The sequence below is a fragment of the Myxine glutinosa genome, chromosome 8, assembly GCF_964187855.1.
Source record: "Myxine glutinosa chromosome 8, kmMyxGlut1.1, whole genome shotgun sequence".
In the NCBI taxonomy this organism is placed as follows: Eukaryota; Metazoa; Chordata; class Myxini; order Myxiniformes; family Myxinidae; genus Myxine; species Myxine glutinosa.
In genome coordinates this window covers 4,931,685-4,953,791 of record NC_136268.1, presented here as the reverse complement: position 1 = coordinate 4,953,791, position 22,107 = coordinate 4,931,685, and the positions used below count along the sequence as shown (strand labels likewise).

The 22,107-nt window shown below is 45.4% G+C and overlaps 1 protein-coding gene across 2 annotated transcripts in view; it reads left to right on the top strand.

Moving 5' to 3' along the window:
• The window catches only part of LOC137432245 (CD9 antigen), a 65,957-nt gene extending 44,092 nt beyond the window's left edge, over window positions 1–21,865 (top strand). For both annotated transcript variants that reach the window (XM_068124001.2, XM_068124002.2), the window contains exons 4-9: window positions 7,629–7,703; window positions 10,258–10,359; window positions 12,461–12,550; window positions 12,816–12,899; window positions 14,157–14,224; window positions 21,728–21,865. In XM_068124001.2, coding sequence (XP_067980102.2) covers window positions 7,629–7,703; window positions 10,258–10,359; window positions 12,461–12,550; window positions 12,816–12,899; window positions 14,157–14,219 — 414 coding nt within the window. In that variant the 3' untranslated portion in view covers window positions 14,220–14,224; window positions 21,728–21,865. The remainder of the gene's footprint in view (window positions 1–7,628; window positions 7,704–10,257; window positions 10,360–12,460; window positions 12,551–12,815; window positions 12,900–14,156; window positions 14,225–21,727) is intronic.
• The last annotated feature ends 242 nt before the right edge of the window (window positions 21,866–22,107 follow it).

The following is a 22,107-nucleotide window of genomic DNA, read 5'->3' as shown; positions in this document are numbered from 1 at the left end:
ATTGCCAAATCTTATATCATGTCATATGATATGGCAGCCATATTGGATTGAAGGACAAAAAATTGGACATATCACTTTCTCGGAAACCACTCAACAAGAAAACAAAAATGACCGCACTGTGGTCACAACTTGTGACACAAAACATATTTTTTTCACCTCCTCTGTCCACTCAACCCCTCATCCGTGCTGTTAAAGATATTGTCGTGTGATTCCCTCCCAGTTAACACCAGGAGAGTCATGAATGGCCAATAGCGAGCTTTAACTCTGAAGGCGATGCCCAAATGCGGATTTTATATATGTGGGGGAAGAAAGGGGAAGAGGAAGCTGAAGCTTACCTGTCGCGATTGCAGGCAGTCCCAACCTGCAAAAAGTAACTCAAACCGAGGCGGATTTAAAATGTCCAAAAATAAACGGGTTTATTTAAACAAATGTAACAAGAAAAACAAGTAATAACCGGTAACAAGTAATATAAGTAACAATAAAAACAAATAATAAAACAAGTAACAAGAAAAACCGGTAACAAGAAAAACGCGACGGTAAAACTAAATTTCCTATATGGAGCGCACCCGCACACAGAACCAAACACAGACAAAAGGGATAAAAGAACGTTGGAAAATAAAAACGTGTGGGTGTGCTTAGCTCTGATCACTGGTGAGGTCTCGTCAGGGATCTCCAAGGCCCCATGTGCGCAGTACGGACCAGGCGGTGCCCCTGGCGGGAAGAAGGCCACAGTCCGCTTGCTTACACCCTGCTAGGTCTCGCTGGGCATCTCACTCACCCCGGCCTCGTCATGCTGCAGCGCTCGTACACTTGGAGAACCGCAGTTCCCTGGCTGCGGGCTCTTCCCGTTGCCTCTGCACATCTCCCGGTGGTGTCTTCGACATGGTGGTCCAAGCACCAGAGCGCGAGGGAAAATAACAAGGGACAAGAGCGACAATGGAGCAAGAGAGAGGAAGGCAGGAGTGAAGGCAAGGAGCAGAGGGCAAGAAGGAGGGCAAGAGAACAAGAGAGAAAATGTACGCCTGAGAGTTCTTTCATTGTCGGGGTTGTGACGTCATCAGCGCTTCTCCACCAATCAGCGCGCCGCTTCTTGCTTGCCTCTGACGTCATCGGTGGTCCTTGCCAATCCATCGGTGGAAGCTTCTTGCTTCGCCCTGGCCAATCACGGCTAATCGGGGCGTGTCTTCGGCCTGCCTGTCGTCCGTGGCGATGTAGCTGGTGCGTCCAAACGGCCATGCTCAGAACTGGCTTCCGGTTGGTTTTTATTGTTATGTGTGGTTTAATTAATGGGCATTTCCTCACTATTGTCTATAGTGTGGTGCCAAAAGAGATAAAGGATAAATTACTGAGGTTTGACGACAGGAGAAATAACATTATCCCTATACTAGTTAACATGCCCCATTCTTCATAATGGAGACGGAGATACACCTTACTCGGCTAAACAAAACTTATTACATGGTGATGGTTCTTACCCGACATCCGGAGCATGATACCTACACAAATCTACCTGACTCTACATATCACTACCCCCCACTGACAAAACAATATTACACAATTCACCTCCGAGGATCTTCATGGTTTGATTCAATATCATTACACGTCTTATGGGCAGCTGGGTCTGGTTTCAGGCAACTAGTGCACCCACTCTGAACAGGAGCGGCAGGAAGGGTTATGTTGTCATCCTGTGTGGGATATATAGATTACAGTAGATCTAGACTCCAGCTGCAAGAGCGTCAAAGGTGTTGTACAGGACATTGTAATGCCTAGGTCACACATAGGCGGATATTTTGGCGACTACCGGCGACTGCCGGCGATCAAGATTTTTCGGCGACTACTGGCGATGTCGGGCGGTCAAATATGGTCAGGCGGCAGTATGGCGACTGCAGGCGGCCACATTGCGCCTGCATTGCGACGACGCCCCGAGTGGGATGGCGACTGTCGAAGATCGACGACGACTGCATTGCGGATGCACGGCGGCAGCGTGGCGACAGTCTGGCGGCTAGATTACGACCGATGGCGGATCGCGGCGACTGCATTGGGGCCGGGTGGCGGTTTACTCCGACGTCCGCAAGACTGCAATAAGACCGCCGGCGATTGGAGACGATTCACACATGATGATTGTGTGATCACACACAATCATTCACACATGATTCACACATCAAGAGACGATGTCTACACCGAACCTGCCACCAGCTGACGATGACGATGACTCTGGCAGTCAGGATTATTGACACATTAGTTATTACTTGTGGATATTTGTGCTATTGGATACTTGTGCTGTGCTATTGGATACTTGTGCTATGAACATTGTGATTCATTATTGGATACTTGTGCTATGAACAAATTTGTATTTAATATGAACAAATAAATTTGTTTGTATTAAATATAAATTTCAAAAATCACTGTTTCGTCCTCGCTACAAGCACTCATCAGACGGCTAAAGCTACCGTTACAGTGTTTCTATTTTGCATTTTTAAAAAAATCTTTATTTCTCTATTTTACATTTCACTTTATTCATTTCAATGATGTATGACATGAAGCATAAAGATGTTTGATGTACAATAAGAAAGTTAATAAAGATGTATCATTGTAATGTAATAATCAAACTTTTCTGCAGGGAGAGAGAATGGAAATAAAGTCCCACAAATTATTTCCACTGGTCCCAAGTCCCATAAATAAAGTTTCCAAAGGACCAAAGTCCCAAAAATAAAGTTCCCAAAAGTCCCAAGTCCAAACAATAAAGCCATATCCTTGTCGGCACCACAGGACCTCACTCCACGGAGACCCTCACACCATCCTGTCTTGCCATGGAATGGAGTTCAGCATGAGCCAGCAGTATGTCATTCGCAGCAATATCTTGGTCCAGTGCTGCCAAGTCATTCAGAAGGACCAGCTTCATCCTATGTTCATCATCCATGATAGATGTTGGTAGAGAGACCCTTGGTAGACCTTGACCATAGAACATACTGCAGTGAGCTGAAATGTCCACCCCTATTTATACCTGGCCAGAAAATCGTGGTATGTCGTAATGCAGTCGCCAGGCAGTCGTATCTCTGTCACCAATGGCCGTAACTCGGCCGCCACTAGTCCTACTGCTGTCGTCGTCAGTCTCCCATAGCCGCAGGGGAGACGTGACAGTTCTTCTGTAGTCGATATGCAGCCGCAACAGTGTCGGCCCGTAGTCGGGAAGATGCCGCAGGAAGGCCGTATGGCATTCGCATCTCTGCCGTGCTAGCTGGTGGGGCGATTGCGGAAGACTATGAGCGACTGGGTTGCAGCCGCTTTACGCTCTTATTACGGATACCGACGACAGCATGGCAGTTCCATCACGACAGCATGGCGGATTTTTTTCCATTGCGACTGAGCGCGCCGTTTTTAAACATTTTAAAAACTTTTTGGCCCCTTTGCGACTCTTGCCGACTGCAGCCGACCTGGGGAGGATAACCACGACTACAGGCGACCGTCCATTACGGTTTCATTACGATTGTCGGCGGACGGTGGCGATTTTTTAAGTCGCCAGTAGTCGCCGACAAATCCGCCTATGTGTGACCTAGGCATAAGAGTGTGCGATTTGTCAGGATTGAAAGACATGTTCCACTTGTTTGACCAGTCTGTGATTTTTTTCCCAGGTCTGCAGAGAGTGAGGAGGCCACAGACTGCCGATCTGAGGGATGAGGAATGGAGCGGCCGATAGTGGAGTCATCAGCAAAGAGATAGAGAGGATTTTCAAGAGAGTCAGAGAGATCATTGATGAAGACCAGAAAAAGCACAGGGCCCAGAACACTGCCTTGGGGACCTCCAGCCTGAACAGGAAGAGGAGATGAGAGAAACCCATTCAGGGCCACACGTTGACTACGACTAGAGAGGAAGTCCGCCAGCCATGCGTGGAGATTTCCATGGATACCAAAGGAGGAGAGTTTGGTGAGCAGAGCGGGGTGCCAGACCGTATCGAAGGCACGTGATATGTCAAGGGAGACAGCTCTAATTTCCTGTTTCGCATTGAGGACCTCCATCCATTGTTGTGAAAGCAGAAGCAGCATGTCCAGAGTAGAGTGACCAGGTCTGAAACCAAACTGATGATCAGAGATCAAGTCATTGGAGAAGAGGAAAGATTTCATATCTGAAGCAATGATGGATTCCATGACTTTGCTGATAATTGGGAGAAGCCTGATTGGTCTATAGTTGCCAGGATCTGTTTTTGCACCTTTTTGTGCAAAGCGGTGATGTTGGCTGATTTCCAAGCAGATGGCAGATGACCTTGAGCAAAAGAGAGGGTGAAGAGAACAGAGAGAGGGAGTGAAAGAGCGGAAGAACAGGATTTTAGGACTCGTGGGCTGATGCCGTCAGGTCCAGTTGCAGAATCAGAGTCGAGGGTTGACAGAAACTTTTCCACCTTGTCAGGAGGAAAGGACACAGAGTCCAGGAGCAGCTGGGTATGACTGGGTACAGTGGGTACAGAGAGGGGTGGGTTTGGGACACAAGATTTAGAGGCAAACACAGAGTTGAAGCATTCAGCTTTTTCACGTGCGGAGTCAGCCGTGTAGCTGTTTGAGGTGAGGGAGGGGATGGCGGGGGAACAAACACCAGAAACAGATTTGACCAGACGCCACCAGGATTTGGAAGAGGGAGACAGATAATAGAGTTGGGTCCTGAGAACGGAGAGATATTGTTTCCTGGCTCCCCTGAGGGTGGACACACACTTGTTTCGGGCTTTGTGAAAGGAAATGAGATTTCCTTCCGTTGGATTTTCTTTCCACGAGACGAAAGCAAGTTGTTTCTGGGCAAAAGCCTCACCACAAGATTCTGTGTACCATGGACGGGAGTAAGGGTATGACAACTGAAGACGAGATGGGATAAATCTGTGCATGAGAGAGAGCAATTTACTTTGGAAGAATTCCCAGGATGAGTTGATGTCAGAGGCGGTAGAGATGGGAGACCAGCCCAGATGATTGATGGCTGCTTGAAGACCGTGCCAGTTGGCCTGAGTGAAATGCCAGACTCATCGACGCTGAGGAGGCTCTCTGAGAATGGTCAGAGAGATGTCCACTTTAACAAGCACATGATCAGATGAGCCGATTGGAGCAGAAGAAGAGCAGCAGACATTTTCAGGGAAGTTAGTCATAACCAAGTCCAGAAGAGAAGATGCTCCGTTGACTGAGATCCGGGTCGGGAAATTGACAGATTGTGTCAGTCCCAGTGAGTCGCAGAAGTCCTTTGCTGAAGAGCCATGGCTGGTGAGAGAGGTACCCACACCCAGCCAACTGGCATGGTGGCAATTGAAATCACCACATATGAGGAAGAGAGAGTTGGGATGGGTAGATAGAAGTTGGTCCATATTATCAGACAGCGAGATGTAGATGGAGTCATCATTGTTTGGTGGACGGTACAACACACATATGAACAAAAGGTGGGAGCGAAGGGGAAGCCGTAGCCAAAGGTATTCCTGGGGGTGATGTGGAGAGAGGGCAGTGCAGGGCAAGTGAGGAAGAGAGTTTTTTTTATAAAGATAGCAACCCCATCTCCAGGACGAGGCTCAGGTCTATCATACCGGAGGAGGGAGTAACCTGGGAGAGATACTATGGAATCAGAGACATCATGAAGGAGGAAAGTTTCTGTTAAGCAGATCACGTCTGGTTTGTCAGAAGCAACCTGTATTGAGAGATCAGTCAAGTTTGAGCGAAGGCCCCGGATGTTTGAGGTCCATACCGTTAATGAAGAGGAAGGGGGAGCATCGGATACAGAACAGGGGGGGGGGGGGGAGGGGTAGGGTAAGATGTGGAAGAGGAGGAAGAGGTAGGGAGAGCTGTTGAAGGTGTGTCAGAGATTTCAGAATAGCTTGGAGAAAGGGAAGAATGGGGCAGATAAAAGGTTTGATGGTGATTGGGTGAGGCACAGTGAGGTGTTATTTGAGGAGGGGGAAGAGCGAGGCAGAAGGTTGGGGGAGATGAAGGTGAAAGTTGGAAGGGGGAAGAAGCGGGGAGGACGCTTTGAGGAGGAGGGGTGAGAGGGGAGTCTAGGAGGGGAGGAGCTAGGGAGAGTCTCGGAGGGGAGGGGTGTGGGGGGAGTTTAGGAGGGAAAGGGCAAGGGGGAGATTTGAAAGGGATGGGTGATGGGGAAGGTTTGGAGGGGAGGGGCAAGGGGGAAGATTTGAAAGAGATGGGTGATGGGGAAGATTTGAAGGGGAGGGGCAAGGGGGTAGATTTGGATGGGAGGGGTGATGGGGAAGTTTTGGAGCAGAGGGGTGATGGGGAAGTTTTGTAAGGAAGGGGTGATGGGGAAGATTTGGAGGGGAGGGGCAAGGGGGAATATTTGACAGAGATGGGTGATGGGGAAGATTTGGAGGGGAGGCTCAAGGGGGTAGATTTGGAGGGAAGGGGTGATGGGGAAGATTTGGAGGGGAGGGGTGATGGGGAAGATTTGGAGGGGAGGGGTGAGATTGGATTTTGAAAAGTGTACGATTAATGGGAAAGGAACATTTATTGCAAAATGAGTTTCTTGAGACCTTCGAGTCAAAAATACGTTTGAGGATGCTGGAGGGGTGTGGAGTGCAGGAGAGTTTCGGGAATGTAGAAAAGAGGAACTGTAAGAAATGGAATTTTTTTGGAATGAATAGATTTTGTGAGCAAGTCAAAAGCATCCTTTTATAGAAGAAGAAGAAAAAGGTGTTATAATATACGACAGAATACAGTTCTTCAGGGGAAAGTTTAAACATTTTTAACAACGTGATCATGTGATCACGAACAACGTGATCGAAGAACGAACGAACAAATAAGAACAACGAATAAACGAATAAGAACAGAGAAGGAAATATTTTTTTCGTTTTTTTTTTTTGAGTTGAGATTTTAAACAAGGAAGTATGGGATGAAAGACTGGGACAAAAACAGAGAACGAAAGTAATTGCAGCACAATTGATGGACTGCTGAGAGAAAAACAAAGCCTCAAGGTCGGACATGGTAGCCTACTAGGCCTCAGAATACGCGACACGAAATTAACCGACGATTTTGCCGACATGTATGAAAAATTAACATGGAGAATCTTACTAAAGACACACTACAGGTACACACACCGAATGATCGATACAGTTTCAACAAAAACACAATTGTGAAAAATTACTTAACTTCGAAAGCGTGAGCGCATGGACAGCTTCGAAAAGACGTGACCTCCAATCTTGCGCCTCCAATCTATCGCTCCACAGCGATACAAAATTGAAAATCATTCCAAACAGGAAACGTACTGTTTTAATGATGTCATGAAGGACACAAACAACAGGCACAAAGAACTAATGTAACGTGTTAAATAAGGTCGTGTAAAAGACGCTGCATCAACGGCGGTAAACTTCCGAATTTTTTTTCTTCCAAAACCTTTAGAATCTTTATTTTATTTCCATTGAATTATATACTTGAACACTTATTGCCACTTTCAAAAACCTGTTTGGCAGTACTTGGACAAAGTATTGCGGCATTTTACATCATATCGACCAATCACATTTGCTGCTCGCAGACACCACCCATGTCCTTTTCCTTACGACTGTGTGGCATAAGGTGTTCTATGAACTGTAATTGTTGATTTTTGTAGATCATCATTCTTAAAATCACTTTGTCTGCAATACAATGCTTTTCTCTTTGTAGTTTTTCATCTGCCTTCTGGTTGTCTTTGCTGCCGAGATAGCAGCTGGAATTTGGGGCTTCATGAACAAAGATCAGGTAAGTGACCTGTTGTCCATATGATGTATTTGAGGTTCACGGTTGGACGATAGCTCGGAGGTAGCGTATGCACCTGTTTAGTCTGGGTTTGATTCTCAGTCCAACTATAAACTGTCTCTGGTGTTTCATAATCGGGGTGTGTCTTCAACGAGTACGACTTTTGTCAGATGGGACGTTAAGTTTGGGACCAATCTGCCATCTTGGTTGCTGGTGAACGTTGCAGATCCCACATTGTGTTTTGACACAGAGTAGGCGAATTATCTCCGGTATCCTGGTCAAATTTGAAATCGCTACCCTACCCTTCAGGGGGCACTGCATCAGCAGCACAGCAGGGCTACAGCTATTTGCTGCTGAATGAATGAGTGAATGATTGTTCTTTATTTTGAAGTGTTATTTTAAGGTTAATTTGGTGATTTGTAGGAAAATTCAAGTACCTTGGCTTTACTTGGGAGGAGATAGATTGTGGTTTGAGGAGAGTGGTAGAATGTAAGACAGAGAATTGAAGAATTATCAAAAAGAGAGTGAGAGTCGAGAGTGGGGTGTAAGTGTAAGTGTAAGATGTAACGGTTTCTATAGGTAGTCTATGATTGAAATATGCCACTTACTGTAGATTGAGGTTGAGGATTTGCAAAACAGTAATAAGACCAGTTTTCTGTATGGAGGAGATGTGCTTACATATTGAGAAAGGAAGATAAGAGAATGCTGCAGAGCACGGAGATGCAGCTGTTGAGAGGGAAGGGAAAGGTAGAGGAATGGGGAGATTAGGTTGGCAGGTGTAAGGGATGCTAAAAGACACGGGAGGAACGTCTGTGTTGGTTAGGACATGTTCTCAGAAAGAAGGGCAATGTGGTTAAGAAGGCTTTTCTAGGATGAGATGTGGACAGACAACAAGTGCAAGGAGGTGAATGTAGAGCAAACTGGGAGAGGTAGAGTGCAGAGAGGATCCTGGTGTTAGTAGGTGTGCAGAGTAGGTGTGCAGATGTGCAGAGGAAAAGGCATGCAGCCATTTCCCAAGAAGGAGGGGTTAAAGCCATTAAAGTGGTAGTAGTAGTTAGTGGTAGTTGTGTTGTGGTGGTGGTTGTGGTAGTGGTGATGGTGGTAGTGGTGGCGGTGGTAGTGGTGGTTGTGGCTGTGGTGGTAGTAGTAGTGGTGGTGGTAGTGGTTGTAGTAGTGGTTGTAGTAGTGGTTGTAGTAGTGGCGGTAGTGGTTGTAGTAGTGGTAGTGGTGGTTGTGGTTGTGTTGTGGTGGTGATGGTAGTTGTGTTGTGGTGGTGGTAGTGGTGGTGCTAGTGCTTGTGGTGTGGTGGTGGTAGTGGTGGTGGTAGTGGTGGTGGTGGTGGTGGTAGTGGTAGTGGTAGTGGTAGTAGTGGTGGTGATGGTTGTGTTGTGGTGGTGGTGGTGGTAGTTGTGTTGTGGTAGTAGTGGTGGTGGTGGTGGTGGTGGTGGTGGTGGTTATGGTGGTTATGGTTGTGGCGGTGGTTGTGAGTGCAACCATAACTCAGTGAAACATCCAATGAGCTACATTGACAAAATGTTCTAGTATGTTTAATCACTCAGCCCCCATTGTAACCTTTCGCAAAGTACTAAAGCAAAGTCATGCAGCCACTTCCCAAGAATATATAATTACCTTTTTATATATAATTACCTTTTTATATATAATTAAACTGAAAGATGGGTAGCAGGATAGCTGTTTTTCAGCTACATCAGGGAGTGATGTCCCTGCCATACGCGAGTCCCTGACTCAGCTGGCTCCAGCTGATAGCACCTGGTGTGGACCCCTTGTCCAGGGTAACGGGTCCCCACTGCCTTGTAGGGAAGCCTCTTTAGTCTAAGGCTATGAGAATGACACTCAGGTTCCAAATCCGCACCTGCAGATCAGCCTTGGCAGCGCTACATCGTGGATAAATATGCCCATGGAAGTCAGTGGTGGCACCAATTTAGGCATCACCGCACAGCATCTGCAGACATCTGTGTCCACTTTGGGCATCAAGGGCAGACGTCATACCGATGACCTGGTCAGTCTGCTGCACCTATGTGCATCAGACTTCATGTTGCATTTACTGCACCTGCAGCCAACGATGCTCACAGGAATCGAGAGTGGGAGAGGGATAGCACACACCTCCATCACTTTATTCACTTCTCTGTGCAGATTCTTACCTTCATTGGCACCTGCACACCTGCTCACCACCCATTTTTACCTATACAGCCATCACACAATGCACAATGCTTAGTGAGCACGTCAACGAAGGGAAGAGATTCGTCAAAAGCGACGACTCGCACCATCATCTTACTGAAAGGACATGTGACCAAAAGAGTTTGGGATTTTCTTTGTAAGTTTGGGCAACATGGGTTGAGGTTGTGCTTCCCTAGTGTTGCCATAAAAAGTCCATCTTTAGAGATCTTCACTTAGATAATGGTGGAACTGTGTTTATCTTGGTGGGTCTCCATCTTGTAAGAATGGAGAGAAACACGAGTCAGACTCAGGGAGGTTGTTTGAAAGAATTGATGTCAATATCTTCTATTATTGCATTGATTTTGTGTTTAACCTCCACCAGATTCCAGAAGACATAACAAAGTTTTACACTCGCTTGTATGACGATTACAAGAGAAATTCAACTCCTGCGAACAAAGCTCCCATCGTCACATTCCACAAGGCCGTGAGTCTCACCTTCCAAATAACGGCTTCATTCTCTCAATGGAGACAAAAGAGATTATTATTATTTTATTTTTTTTGTATACAGGATCGAGGCTCGTGGAAGAGCTAACATTTATCACACAAAAAATCAAACAGACACGTAAAATATATAATAAGGGGAGTGGTAGACAAGATGGGAGAGAAGGGGAAGCACAAACACAACATTTGAGAGTAGGGACATCGGGAGATCTGTGGGAGGGAGAGGGCTTGGGGGGAGGAGGCGAGGGAAGGGGGGGGGGAGGTGGGAGAAGTATAAAACATATGAACACTGCAAGGACTTCCAGGAAAGAAGTTGGTATTTCAAAAAAGTGAATCTGGGGTGAATTAACGGGGGTAGAAAACATCAAGGTTTTGGATGGGGGAAGATAAGAGATGGTGGTGAACAGCCGTTTGAAAGACCTGGAGGGAGGAGTGGGATTTAAGAGAGCGAGGGAGTTTGTTCCAGAGGCGGATAAAAGGGGAATGAAAGAGTGAAGGTGAGCAGAGCCATGATTTTGGCAGTTTAGCCATAAGAGGGTTGCAGGCAGATCTTGTGCGACCTGTAGGAATATCTGGGGGACAGAGTACAGAGAGCTGGGGGAGCAAGGCCGGAGAGGAGTCGGTAGAAGACGGAAAGACCACCAACCTGCCTGCGGTGAGTAAGTGAAAGGCCCTCGGAGATAGCGTCATCGCGGGAGATTCCAATGATTCTGAAAGCTTTGGTTTGAACAGCGTGAAGCTGAGCTAGGTGTGAGGCAGGAGCACCAGCCCAGAGGGGAGAGCAGTAAAGATCAAGTAAAGTTTGACTCAAGTAAAGCGGTTCATCGGTTCAATCAAGTAAAGTAAAGTTTGACTTCCCTAAGTTTGACGTCACTGCGGTTTGAATCATCACTGTCTGTGAGGATCTACAGTAGCTATCGTAGACCACGACAGTTTAAGCCGAGGCAACATTCGAGATCAATGATCACGTGAGCTCGCCTGGCAGAATGCATTTGGCTTGGATACCTGCACTCAAAATGTTAGCTCTTTGATACGTAAGGAGCATAATTTAAATAGACATTCTTCATCGACATGCTCGTGAGATGGAAGTTCTTTTTGTGCAGACATTGAGGCTCTTGGAAGAGCTGAACGACAGAGGCCTGAAGACAGCAAGGAAATCCCATTGATAGGCCAGATCTACATGCATACCTGAACCAACTCGAATCATTTAGTCCTTGTCACTGAACCAACTCGTCCACCAAGTTTTGTCCAAATTCGTCCATAACTTTTTGAGATATCGTGTTATGTATCTTTTTTGGCCCCATCGGCCATCACTCGATGGTGAAGAATCACTTTAAAGATTCCAGTATCCAAATCTGGACCCGGATCTTCACCAAGATCGAAACAAGTAGTCCTTGTCACGCACCCAACATGTCCACCTAATTTTGTCTGAATCGGTCCGCAGCTTTTTGAGGTATGCCGTTAACGTTCACAGACAGACAGACAAACATGGGTGAAAATATAACCTCCGTTCACCTTCCGTTGCGGAGGTAATAAGTAAACAATGGACATGAGTACAGACAGGTAAATCTGAAACACAGGACACGTGTAAAAAAGAGAACAGGTTGACTGTCCGAGAGGATTGTTATTGAAAATAGAAAAGATCACAAATAGGATTCAGAGATGTCAAGAGATGACGTTTGCTCACCAAGGTAGGGCCGAATCGCGTTCAGACTAGAAAAGGTGACATCCATCAAAGCCCAGGTATGATAGCTCTGCTGGTGAGCAAGATTGTGTTGCCTGACCATCAGGGGCACTGCATCTCTGAGCATGTGAGTGGGAGGAGTTTAAAGAGCAGGTAACTGTGTCCTGACATCCAAATCAAGTCTCCCGCCTGCACCCTGAAATGACACGTGCTCGTTCTATTAAAAGCCGTTGGACGACATATATGATAAATACATTGATATGTCAAGTTGTATGACTACATATACCTATATAATTGAATACGATACACAAAATGCCAGTTGTGCTCATATTAAGAGTGTGACGTTGTGATTATCTGAATGTCGCATCATGATGAACCGCTGGGTTTGTTTTCTCTCTAGTTTGACTGCTGTGGCTTGAGCAAGACCTCGAGCACCTCGAGCAGCATCTATTCCACAGAGGATATTTGTACATCCAAGGCAAAGAATAAGGTTGTGAGAACACGTTGACATTTTCTTATTGGTTTTAACATTAAGTGGCTTATTTATTTACTAACAGGAGTACCTGGCTACAAGGATCCATTCAGTCATCTGTGAGAAAAATGGCGACACACACACAAACAGACAAACGGCTCTCGTATAGTGTAGATGGCATGATTTGTCTAACTTGTGCTCGTGAGGGGGAGGGGGGGCGGTGGTAGGGATTGGTAGAGGGTGCAAAGCCATGTTGCCATTAACCCACGTTATAATTCTGCAGGACTGCAAGAAGGAGATTAAGGAAATTTTTACGACGAAGGTCTACATCATCGCCTTCATTGGCATCAGCATGGGAGTGGTAATGGTGAGAACATTTCCGCTACTTCCACTGCACTCACGAACCACTGCTGCCACCTGCTCTTACCTGTTTATGACATCACCTGTGTCATGATGATGATGATTCATGATACTGTAATAATAATAATAATAACAACAATCTACCATATGAAGCCCAATGTCAGTTTGTGTGTTTGTCTGTCCCCCTTCATAAGGGTAGCTTTTAAAGGCCAATCTTTTGACACGAATGTGTGTTCACTACCGTCTATTTTTGAGGATAAAACAAACTCGAAAACATTTTCCATAAAAGAGTAATTATGTCTCTTCTATTGGAATTGTAGACGGTGGCTTCTAAACCGATCCTCAAGGGCGGTGTACAGAAGCGTTTCTTTTAAATAACAAATACAAGGCACGGGGAGGTGAAATTCGCTGCACGTGATGTGCAACATGTGCAGAGTAAAACGAGTGTTCATTTACATCCATATGAAGTCTAATAAATAAAGACGGTATCGGCACACCTGACACTCGACCAAGGCTCAACCATAAACTAGTTACCTTTGTCACCGAAGGTGAATGGAGGTTACGTTTTCACCCCTGTTTGTCTGTCTGCTGTTTGTCTGTTAGCTCAAAAAAAGGTGTGGATGGATTTGAGTGAAACTTGGTGGCCAGGTTGGGTGTGTGACGAAGTTCTAGTTGACTCATGTAATTAGGATCACTTTGCTTCCCTTTCGTGACCAGTGACGGAGTAGTGGCGTTTGTGCAAACCTCATATTTATTTACCTCTGCCTCCTAATTTACAGCAGTGACCAGAGTTACGAGACTCTCCATAACAAAACAGTCCCCCAGCCTATTGGGCAGACAATGGTCTTTTCCAGATGTCAGCCGCCATTCCCAGAAATGTATGTTTCGGACATCACCAAGGAAACCGTATACACTACCCCAACCTTTGTGCAAGAGAGCTTTGCCCTTTTGCGTTTTGATGTCCCAGTGTCTTTTCGCACAAGGGGGCATTCAAGGGGCTTGGGATATGAAAAAGGCCGTGATGCTGGGAAAGTTATTTGGTTAAAGAAATTCCCAAAAAAAATTATTCCACTTTAACATTATGGGATATTATGTGTAGATCAGTGACAAATAATTCTCAGTTTAATCCATTTTAAATTCAAGCTGTAACAAAACAAAATGTTTGTGGTTTGAGGATGTTCATTGAAGATATTGAAATGATGCCCTTTGTGTAATTCATTCCTCCCCTTCCTGATCCACCCCTCCTCACCCACCTGTGCTGCAGATTTTCGGCATGATTTTTAGTATGGCGTTGTGCTGTTCTGTGCGCAACAGGGAGTATATGTGATGGAGGTAAGGATCTTTCGTCCAGATGGTGTGTGGTGGTGGTTGGTTTAAGCAGAGTTTAAATCTAAAATCCTTCCTACAAATGATGAGGCCTGGGCTTGAGGGTAGTGAAAGGTAATGTATGGGAGATGGAGGGGAGGCGGGTTAATTCCCCCACAGGGTGGCCTAAAGGTACGCACACTCGCCTCCAACCTGTCTAGCCTAGGTATGAATCCTGACCGAGCTATAAACTGTCATCCCAGGGAGGTGTTTCACAGGGAGGGTGATTCGTCATTGTGTGCACCGTCCCTTTGATTGACATGAAACTGGGAGTCCCATCTGCCGACATTAGTTGCTGGATGTTAAAGATCCCACAGTGTCCTTCGCTAAGAGTTGGCGAGCTATCGCCGGCACCCTGAACAAATTACAAATTCCTGCCGTCACTTTCCATGTCGGAGTGGCGACCCAACTGGGATTTTAACCGCAATCATAGAAACTGTTTTACCGAAACCGACTTTCCGCATAGAACAAGGTTCATGATCCGATCATACGTAGCTTACTTGGCCACACGTTCAGAGATTTATCCTAAAGTTTGTTTAACCTGGTAAGTTTATGAAACGGAAATACATCGATTCAAATGACATCCACTTGTGCCACAAATGCTGAACTGGTTTTGCTTGACATCCCCTTCTGCCACAAATTACCAAGCGATTTTGCTTGTCATCCCCTTGTGCCACAAATTCCAAAGCGGTTTTGCTTGACATCCCCTTCTTCCGCAAATTCCAAAGTGGTTTTCCTTGACATCCCTTTGTGCCACAAATTCCAAAGAGGTTTTGCTTGACATCCCCTTCTGCCGCAAATTCCAAAGTGGTTTTCCTTGACATCCCCTTCTTCCGCAAATTCCAAAGTGGTTTTCCTTGACATCCCTTTGTGCCACAAATTCCAAAGAGGTTTTGCTTGACATCCCCTTCTGCCGCAAATTCCAAAGTGGTTTTCCTTGACATCCCTTTGTGCCACAAATTCCAAAGAGGTTTTGCTTGACATCCCCTTCTTCCACAAATTCCAAAGCGGTTTTGCTTGACATCCCCTTCTTCTGCAAATTCCAAAGCGGTTTTGCTTGACATCCCCTTCTTCTGCAAATTCCAAAGCTGTTTTGCTTGACATCCCCTTCTTCTGCAAATTCCAATGCGGTTTTGCTTGACATCCCCTTCTTCTGCAAATTCCAAAGCGGTTTTGCTTGACATCCCCTTGTGCCACAAATTCCATAGCAATTTTGCTTGACATCCCCTTCTTGCGCAAATTCCAAAGCGGTTTTGCTTGACATCCCCTTCTTCTGCAAATTCCAAAGCGGTTTTGCTTGACTTCCGCAAATTCCAAAGCGGTTTTGCTTGACATCCCCTTCTTCTGCAAATTCCAAAGCGGTTTTGCTTGACATCCCCTTCTTCTGCAAATTCCAAAGCGGTTTTGCTTGACATCCCCTTGTGCCACAAATTCCATAGCAATTTTGCTTGACATCCCCTTCTTGCGCAAACTCCAAAGCGGTTTTGCTTGACATCCCCTTCTTCCACAAATTCCAAAGCGGTTTTGCTTGACATCCCCTTCTTCCACAAATTCCAAAGCGGTTTTGCTTGACATCCCCTTCTTCCACAAATTCCAAAGCGGTTTTGCTTGACATCCCCTTGTGCCACAAATTCCATAGCAATTTTGCTTGATATCCCCTTCTTCCGCAAATTCCAAAGCGGTTTTGCTTGACATCCCCTTCTTGCGCAAATTCCAAAGCGGTTTTGCTTGACATTCCCTTCTTGCACAAATTCTAAAGCGGTTTTGCTTGACATCCCCTTCTTGCGCAAATTCCAAAGCGGTTTTGCTTTACATCCCCTTCTTCCACAAATTCCAAAGCAGTTTTGCTTGACATCCCCTTCTTGCGCAAATTCCAAAGCGGTTTTGCTTTACATCCCCTTCTTCCACAAATTCCAAAGCGGTTTTTCTTGACATCCCCTTCTTGCGCAAATTCTAAAGCGGTTTTGCTTGACATCCCCTTCTTGCGCAAATTCCAAAGCGGTTTTGCTTTACATCCCCTTCTTCCACAAATTCCAAAGCGGTTTTGCTTGACATCCCCTTCTTGCGCAAATTCCAAAGCGGTTTTGCTTGACATCCCCTTCTTCCACAAATTCCAAAGCGGTTTTGCTTGACATCCCCTTCTTGCGCAAATTCCAAAGCGGTTTTGCTTTACATCCCCTTCTTCCACAAATTCCAAAGCGGTTTTGCTTGACATCCCCTTCTTGCGCAAATTCCAAAGCGGTTTTGCTTGACATCCCCTTCTTCCACAAATTCCAAAGCGGTTTTGCTTGACATCCCCTTCTTGCGCAAATTCCAAAGCGGTTTTGCTTGACATCCCCTTCTTCCGCAAATTCCAAAGCGATTTTGCTTGTCATCCCCTTGTGCCACATATTCCATAGCAATTTTGCTTGTCGTCCCCTTGTGCCACATATTCTATAGCAATTTTGCTTGACATCCCCTTCTTCCACAAATTCCAAAGCGGTTTTGCTTGACATCCCCTTCTTGTGCAAATTCCAAAGCAATTTTGCTTGTCATCCCCTTGTGCCACAAATTCCATAGCAATTTTGCTTGACATCCCCTTCTTCCACGAATTCGAAAGAGGTTTTGCGTGACATCCCCTTCTTCCACAAATTCCAAAGCGGTTTTGCTTGACATCCCCTTCTTGCGCAAATTCCAAAGCGATTTTGCTTGTCACCCCCTTGTGCCACAAATTCCATAGCAATTTTGCTTGACATCCCCTTCTTCCACAAATCCCAAAGTGGTTTTGCTTGTCATCCCCTTCTTGCGCAAATTCCAAAGCGGTTTTGCTTGACATCCCCTTCTTGCGCAAATTCCAAAGCGGTTTTGCTTGACATCCCCTTCTTCCACAAATTCCAAAGCGGTTTTGCTTGACATCCCCTTGTGCCACAAATTCCATAGCAATTTTGCTTGACATCCCCTTCTTGCGCAAATTCCAAAGCGATTTTGCTTGACATCCCCTTGTGCCACAAATTCCATAGCAATTTTGCTTGACATCCCCTTCTTCCGCAAATTCCAAAGCGGTTTTTCTTGACATCCCCTTCTTCCACAAATTCCAAAGCGGTTTTGATTGACATCCCTTTCTTGCGCAAATTCCAAAGCGGTTTTTCTTGACATCCCCTTCTTCCACAAATTCCAAAGCGGTTTTGATTGACATCCCTTTCTTGCGCAAATTCCAAAGCGGTTTTGCTTGACATCCCCTTCTTGCGCAAATTCCAAAGCGGTTTTGCTTGACATCCCCTTCTTCTGCAAATTCCAAAGCGATTTTGCTTGACATCCCCTTGTGCCACAAATTCCATAGCAATTTTGCTTGACATCCCCTTCTTCCGCAAATTCCAAAGCGGTTTTGCTTGACATCCCCTTCTTGCGCAAATTCCAAAGCGGTTTTGCTTGACATTCCCTTCTTGCACAAATTCTAAAGCGGTTTTGCTTGACATCCCCTTCTTGCGCAAATTCCAAAGCGGTTTTGCTTTACATCCCCTTCTTCCACAAATTCCAAAGCAGTTTTGCTTGACAGCCCCTTCTTGCGCAAATTCCAAAGCGGTTTTGCTTTACATCCCCTTCTTCCACAAATTCCAAAGCGGTTTTTCTTGACATCCCCTTCTTGCGCAAATTCTAAAGCGGTTTTGCTTGACATCCCCTTCTTGCGCAAATTCCAAAGCGGTTTTGCTTTACATCCCCTTCTTCCACAAATTCCAAAGCGGTTTTGCTTGACATCCCCTTCTTGCGCAAATTCCAAAGCGGTTTTGCTTGACATCCCCTTCTTCCACAAATTCCAAAGCGGTTTTGCTTGACATCCCCTTCTTGCGCAAATTCCAAAGCGGTTTTGCTTGACATCCCCTTCTTCCGCAAATTCCAAAGCGATTTTGCTTGTCATCCCCTTGTGCCACATATTCCATAGCAATTTTGCTTGTCGTCCCCTTGTGCCACATATTCTATAGCAATTTTGCTTGACATCCCCTTCTTCCACAAATTCCAAAGCGGTTTTGCTTGACATCCCCTTCTTGTGCAAATTCCAAAGCAATTTTGCTTGTCATCCCCTTGTGCCACAAATTCCATAGCAATTTTGCTTGACATCCCCTTCTTCCACGAATTCGAAAGAGGTTTTGCGTGACATCCCCTTCTTCCACAAATTCCAAAGCGGTTTTGCTTGACATCCCCTTCTTGCGCAAATTCCAAAGCGATTTTGCTTGTCACCCCCTTGTGCCACAAATTCCATAGCAATTTTGCTTGACATCCCCTTCTTCCACAAATCCCAAAGTGGTTTTGCTTGTCATCCCCTTCTTGCGCAAATTCCAAAGCGGTTTTGCTTGACATCCCCTTCTTGCGCAAATTCCAAAGCGGTTTTGCTTGACATCCCCTTCTTCCACAAATTCCAAAGCGGTTTTGCTTGACATCCCCTTGTGCCACAAATACCATAGCAATTTTGCTTGACATCCCCTTCTTGCGCAAATTCCAAAGCGATTTTGCTTGACATCCCCTTGTGCCACAAATTCCATAGCAATTTTGCTTGACATCCCCTTCTTCCGCAAATTCCAAAGCGGTTTTTCTTGACATCCCCTTCTTCCACAAATTCCAAAGCGGTTTTGATTGACATCCCTTTCTTGCGCAAATTCCAAAGCGGTTTTTCTTGACATCCCCTTCTTCCACAAATTCCAAAGCGGTTTTGATTGACATCCCTTTCTTGCGCAAATTCCAAAGCGGTTTTGCTTGACATCCCCTTCTTGCGCAAATTCCAAAGCGGTTTTGCTTGACATCCCCTTCTTCTGCAAATTCCAAAGCGATTTTGCTTGACATCCCCTTGTGCCACAAATTCCATAGCAATTTTGCTTGACATCCCCTTCTTCCGCAAATTCCAAAGCGGTTTTGCTTGACATCCCCTTCTTGCGCAAATTCCAAAGCGGTTTTGCTTGACATTCCCTTCTTGCACAAATTCTAAAGCGGTTTTGCTTGACATCCCCTTCTTGCGCAAATTCCAAAGCGGTTTTGCTTTACATCCCCTTCTTCCACAAATTCCAAAGCAGTTTTGCTTGACATCCCCTTCTTGCGCAAATTCCAAAGCGGTTTTGCTTTACATCCCCTTCTTCCACAAATTCCAAAGCGGTTTTTCTTGACATCCCCTTCTTGCGCAAATTCTAAAGCGGTTTTGCTTGACATCCCCTTCTTGCGCAAATTCCAAAGCGGTTTTGCTTTACATCCCCTTCTTCCACAAATTCCAAAGCGGTTTTGCTTGACATCCCCTTCTTGCGCAAATTCCAAAGCGGTTTTGCTTGACATCCCCTTCTTCCACAAATTCCAAAGCGGTTTTGCTTGACATCCCCTTCTTGCGCAAATTCCAAAGCGGTTTTGCTTGACATCCCCTTCTTCCGCAAATTCCAAAGCGATTTTGCTTGTCATCCCCTTGTGCCACATATTCCATAGCAATTTTGCTTGTCGTCCCCTTGTGCCACATATTCTATAGCAATTTTGCTTGACATCCCCTTCTTCCACAAATTCCAAAGCGGTTTTGCTTGACATCCCCTTCTTGTGCAAATTCCAAAGCAATTTTGCTTGTCATCCCCTTGTGCCACAAATTCCATAGCAATTTTGCTTGACATCCCCTTCTTCCACGAATTCGAAAGAGGTTTTGCGTGACATCCCCTTCTTCCACAAATTCCAAAGCGGTTTTGCTTGACATCCCCTTCTTGCGCAAATTCCAAAGCGATTTTGCTTGTCACCCCCTTGTGCCACAAATTCCATAGCAATTTTGCTTGACATCCCCTTCTTCCACAAATCCCAAAGTGGTTTTGCTTGTCATCCCCTTCTTGCGCAAATTCCAAAGCGGTTTTGCTTGACATCCCCTTCTTGCGCAAATTCCAAAGCGGTTTTGCTTGACATCCCCTTCTTCCACAAATTCCAAAGCGGTTTTGCTTGACATCCCCTTGTGCCACAAATTCCATAGCAATTTTGCTTGACATCCCCTTCTTGCGCAAAGTCCAAAGCGATTTTGCTTGACATCCCCTTGTGCCACAAATTCCATAGCAATTTTGCTTGACATCCCCTTCTTCCGCAAATTCCAAAGCGGTTTTTCTTGACATCCCCTTCTTCCACAAATTCCAAAGCGGTTTTGATTGACATCCCTTTCTTGCGCAAATTCCAAAGCGGTTTTGCTTGACATCCCCTTCTTGCGCAAATTCCAAAGCGGTTTTGCTTGACATCCCCTTCTTCCACAAATTCCAAAGTGGTTTTGCTTGACATCCCCTTCTTGCACAAATTCCAAAGCGGTTTTGCTTGACATCCCCTTCTTCCACAAATTCCAAAGCGGTTTTGCTTGACATCCCCTTCTTGTGCAAATTCCAAAGCGATTTTGCTTGTCATCCCCTTGTGCCACATATTCCATAGCAATTTTGCTTGATATCCCCTTCTTCCACAAATTCCAAAGCGGTTTTCCTTGACATCCCCTTCTTGTGCAAACTCCAAAGCAATTTTGCTTGACATCCCCTTCTTGCGCAAATTCCAAAGCGATTTTGCTTGTCATCCCCTTGTGACACAAATTCCATAGCAATTTTGCTTGACATCCCCTTCTTGCGCAAATTCCAAAGCGGTTTTGCTTGACATCCCCTTCTTGCGCAAATTTCAAAGCGGTTTTGCTTGACATCTCCTTGTGCCACATATTCCAAAGAGGTTTTGCTTGACATCCCCTTCTTGCGCAAATTTCAAAGCGGTTTTGCTTGACATCTCCTTGTGCCACATATTCCAAAGAGGTTTTGCTTGACATCCCCTTCTTGCGCAAATTCCAAAGCGGTTTTGCTTGACATCCCCTTCTTGTGCAAATTGCATAGCAATTTTGCTTGACATCTCCTTGTGCCACAAATTCCAAAGCGGTTTTGCTTGACATCCCCTTCTTCCGCAAATTCCAAAGCGATTTTGCTTGTCATCCCGTTGTGCCACAAATTCCATAGCAATTTTGCTTGACATCCCCTTCTTGCGCAAATTCCAAAGCGGTTTTGCTTGACATCCCCTTCTTGCACAAATTCCATAGCAATTTTGCTTGACATCCCCTTGTGCCACAAATTCCAAAGCGGTTTTGCTTGACATCTCCTTGTGCCACAAATTCCATAGGAATTTTGCTTGACATCCCCTTCTGCCACAAATTCCAAAGCGGTTTTGCTTGACATCCCCTTCTTCTGCAAATTCCAAAGCAGTTTTGCTTGTCACCCCCTTGTGCCACAAATTCCAAAGAGGTTTTGCTTGACATCCCCTTCTTCCGCAAATTCCAAAGCGGTGTTGCTTGTGATTTGTAAATAGTATAATTTACAACATTCTTGTTCACAATGTAATAAACTGAAATCATCATTTCCTGACCTTAAAAAAAACTGTGGGGCGTTTGTCTCCAATCAAAGTTATAAACGAATCCACAACGGTTTTTGATTTTTTATTTTTTTTTGCTTGTTATTGTTGTTGTTTCCACAGGTAACCTCCACACTGGCTGTTGCATCGTGCTTGATTAGTAAAGGTGGAATACCTCTTCATGCGCATGTACCTGCTTGCAAAGTGAGATATGCATGCTGCAAACCGTATTTGTTCACCCGTGATTACATGATGTCGCCGGACTGTTACCACCATGATTAACCAGGCTGCTTGTGTGTAAAGTGACCGCAAAGCCGTGCTGTGAGCAATAGTGTAAGTGACTTGGCTTTACAGGTGGCACTCTCTTCCTTTGTGGGATGCATCCAATATAACAGCCTGTACGTGTATGGGTAATGACTTTGTCAGCAGTAATTCTTTCAGACCCAAAGCAAGTGTTAAAATGTATTGTATGCTGTGCCTTCATATATATATATTTATTTACA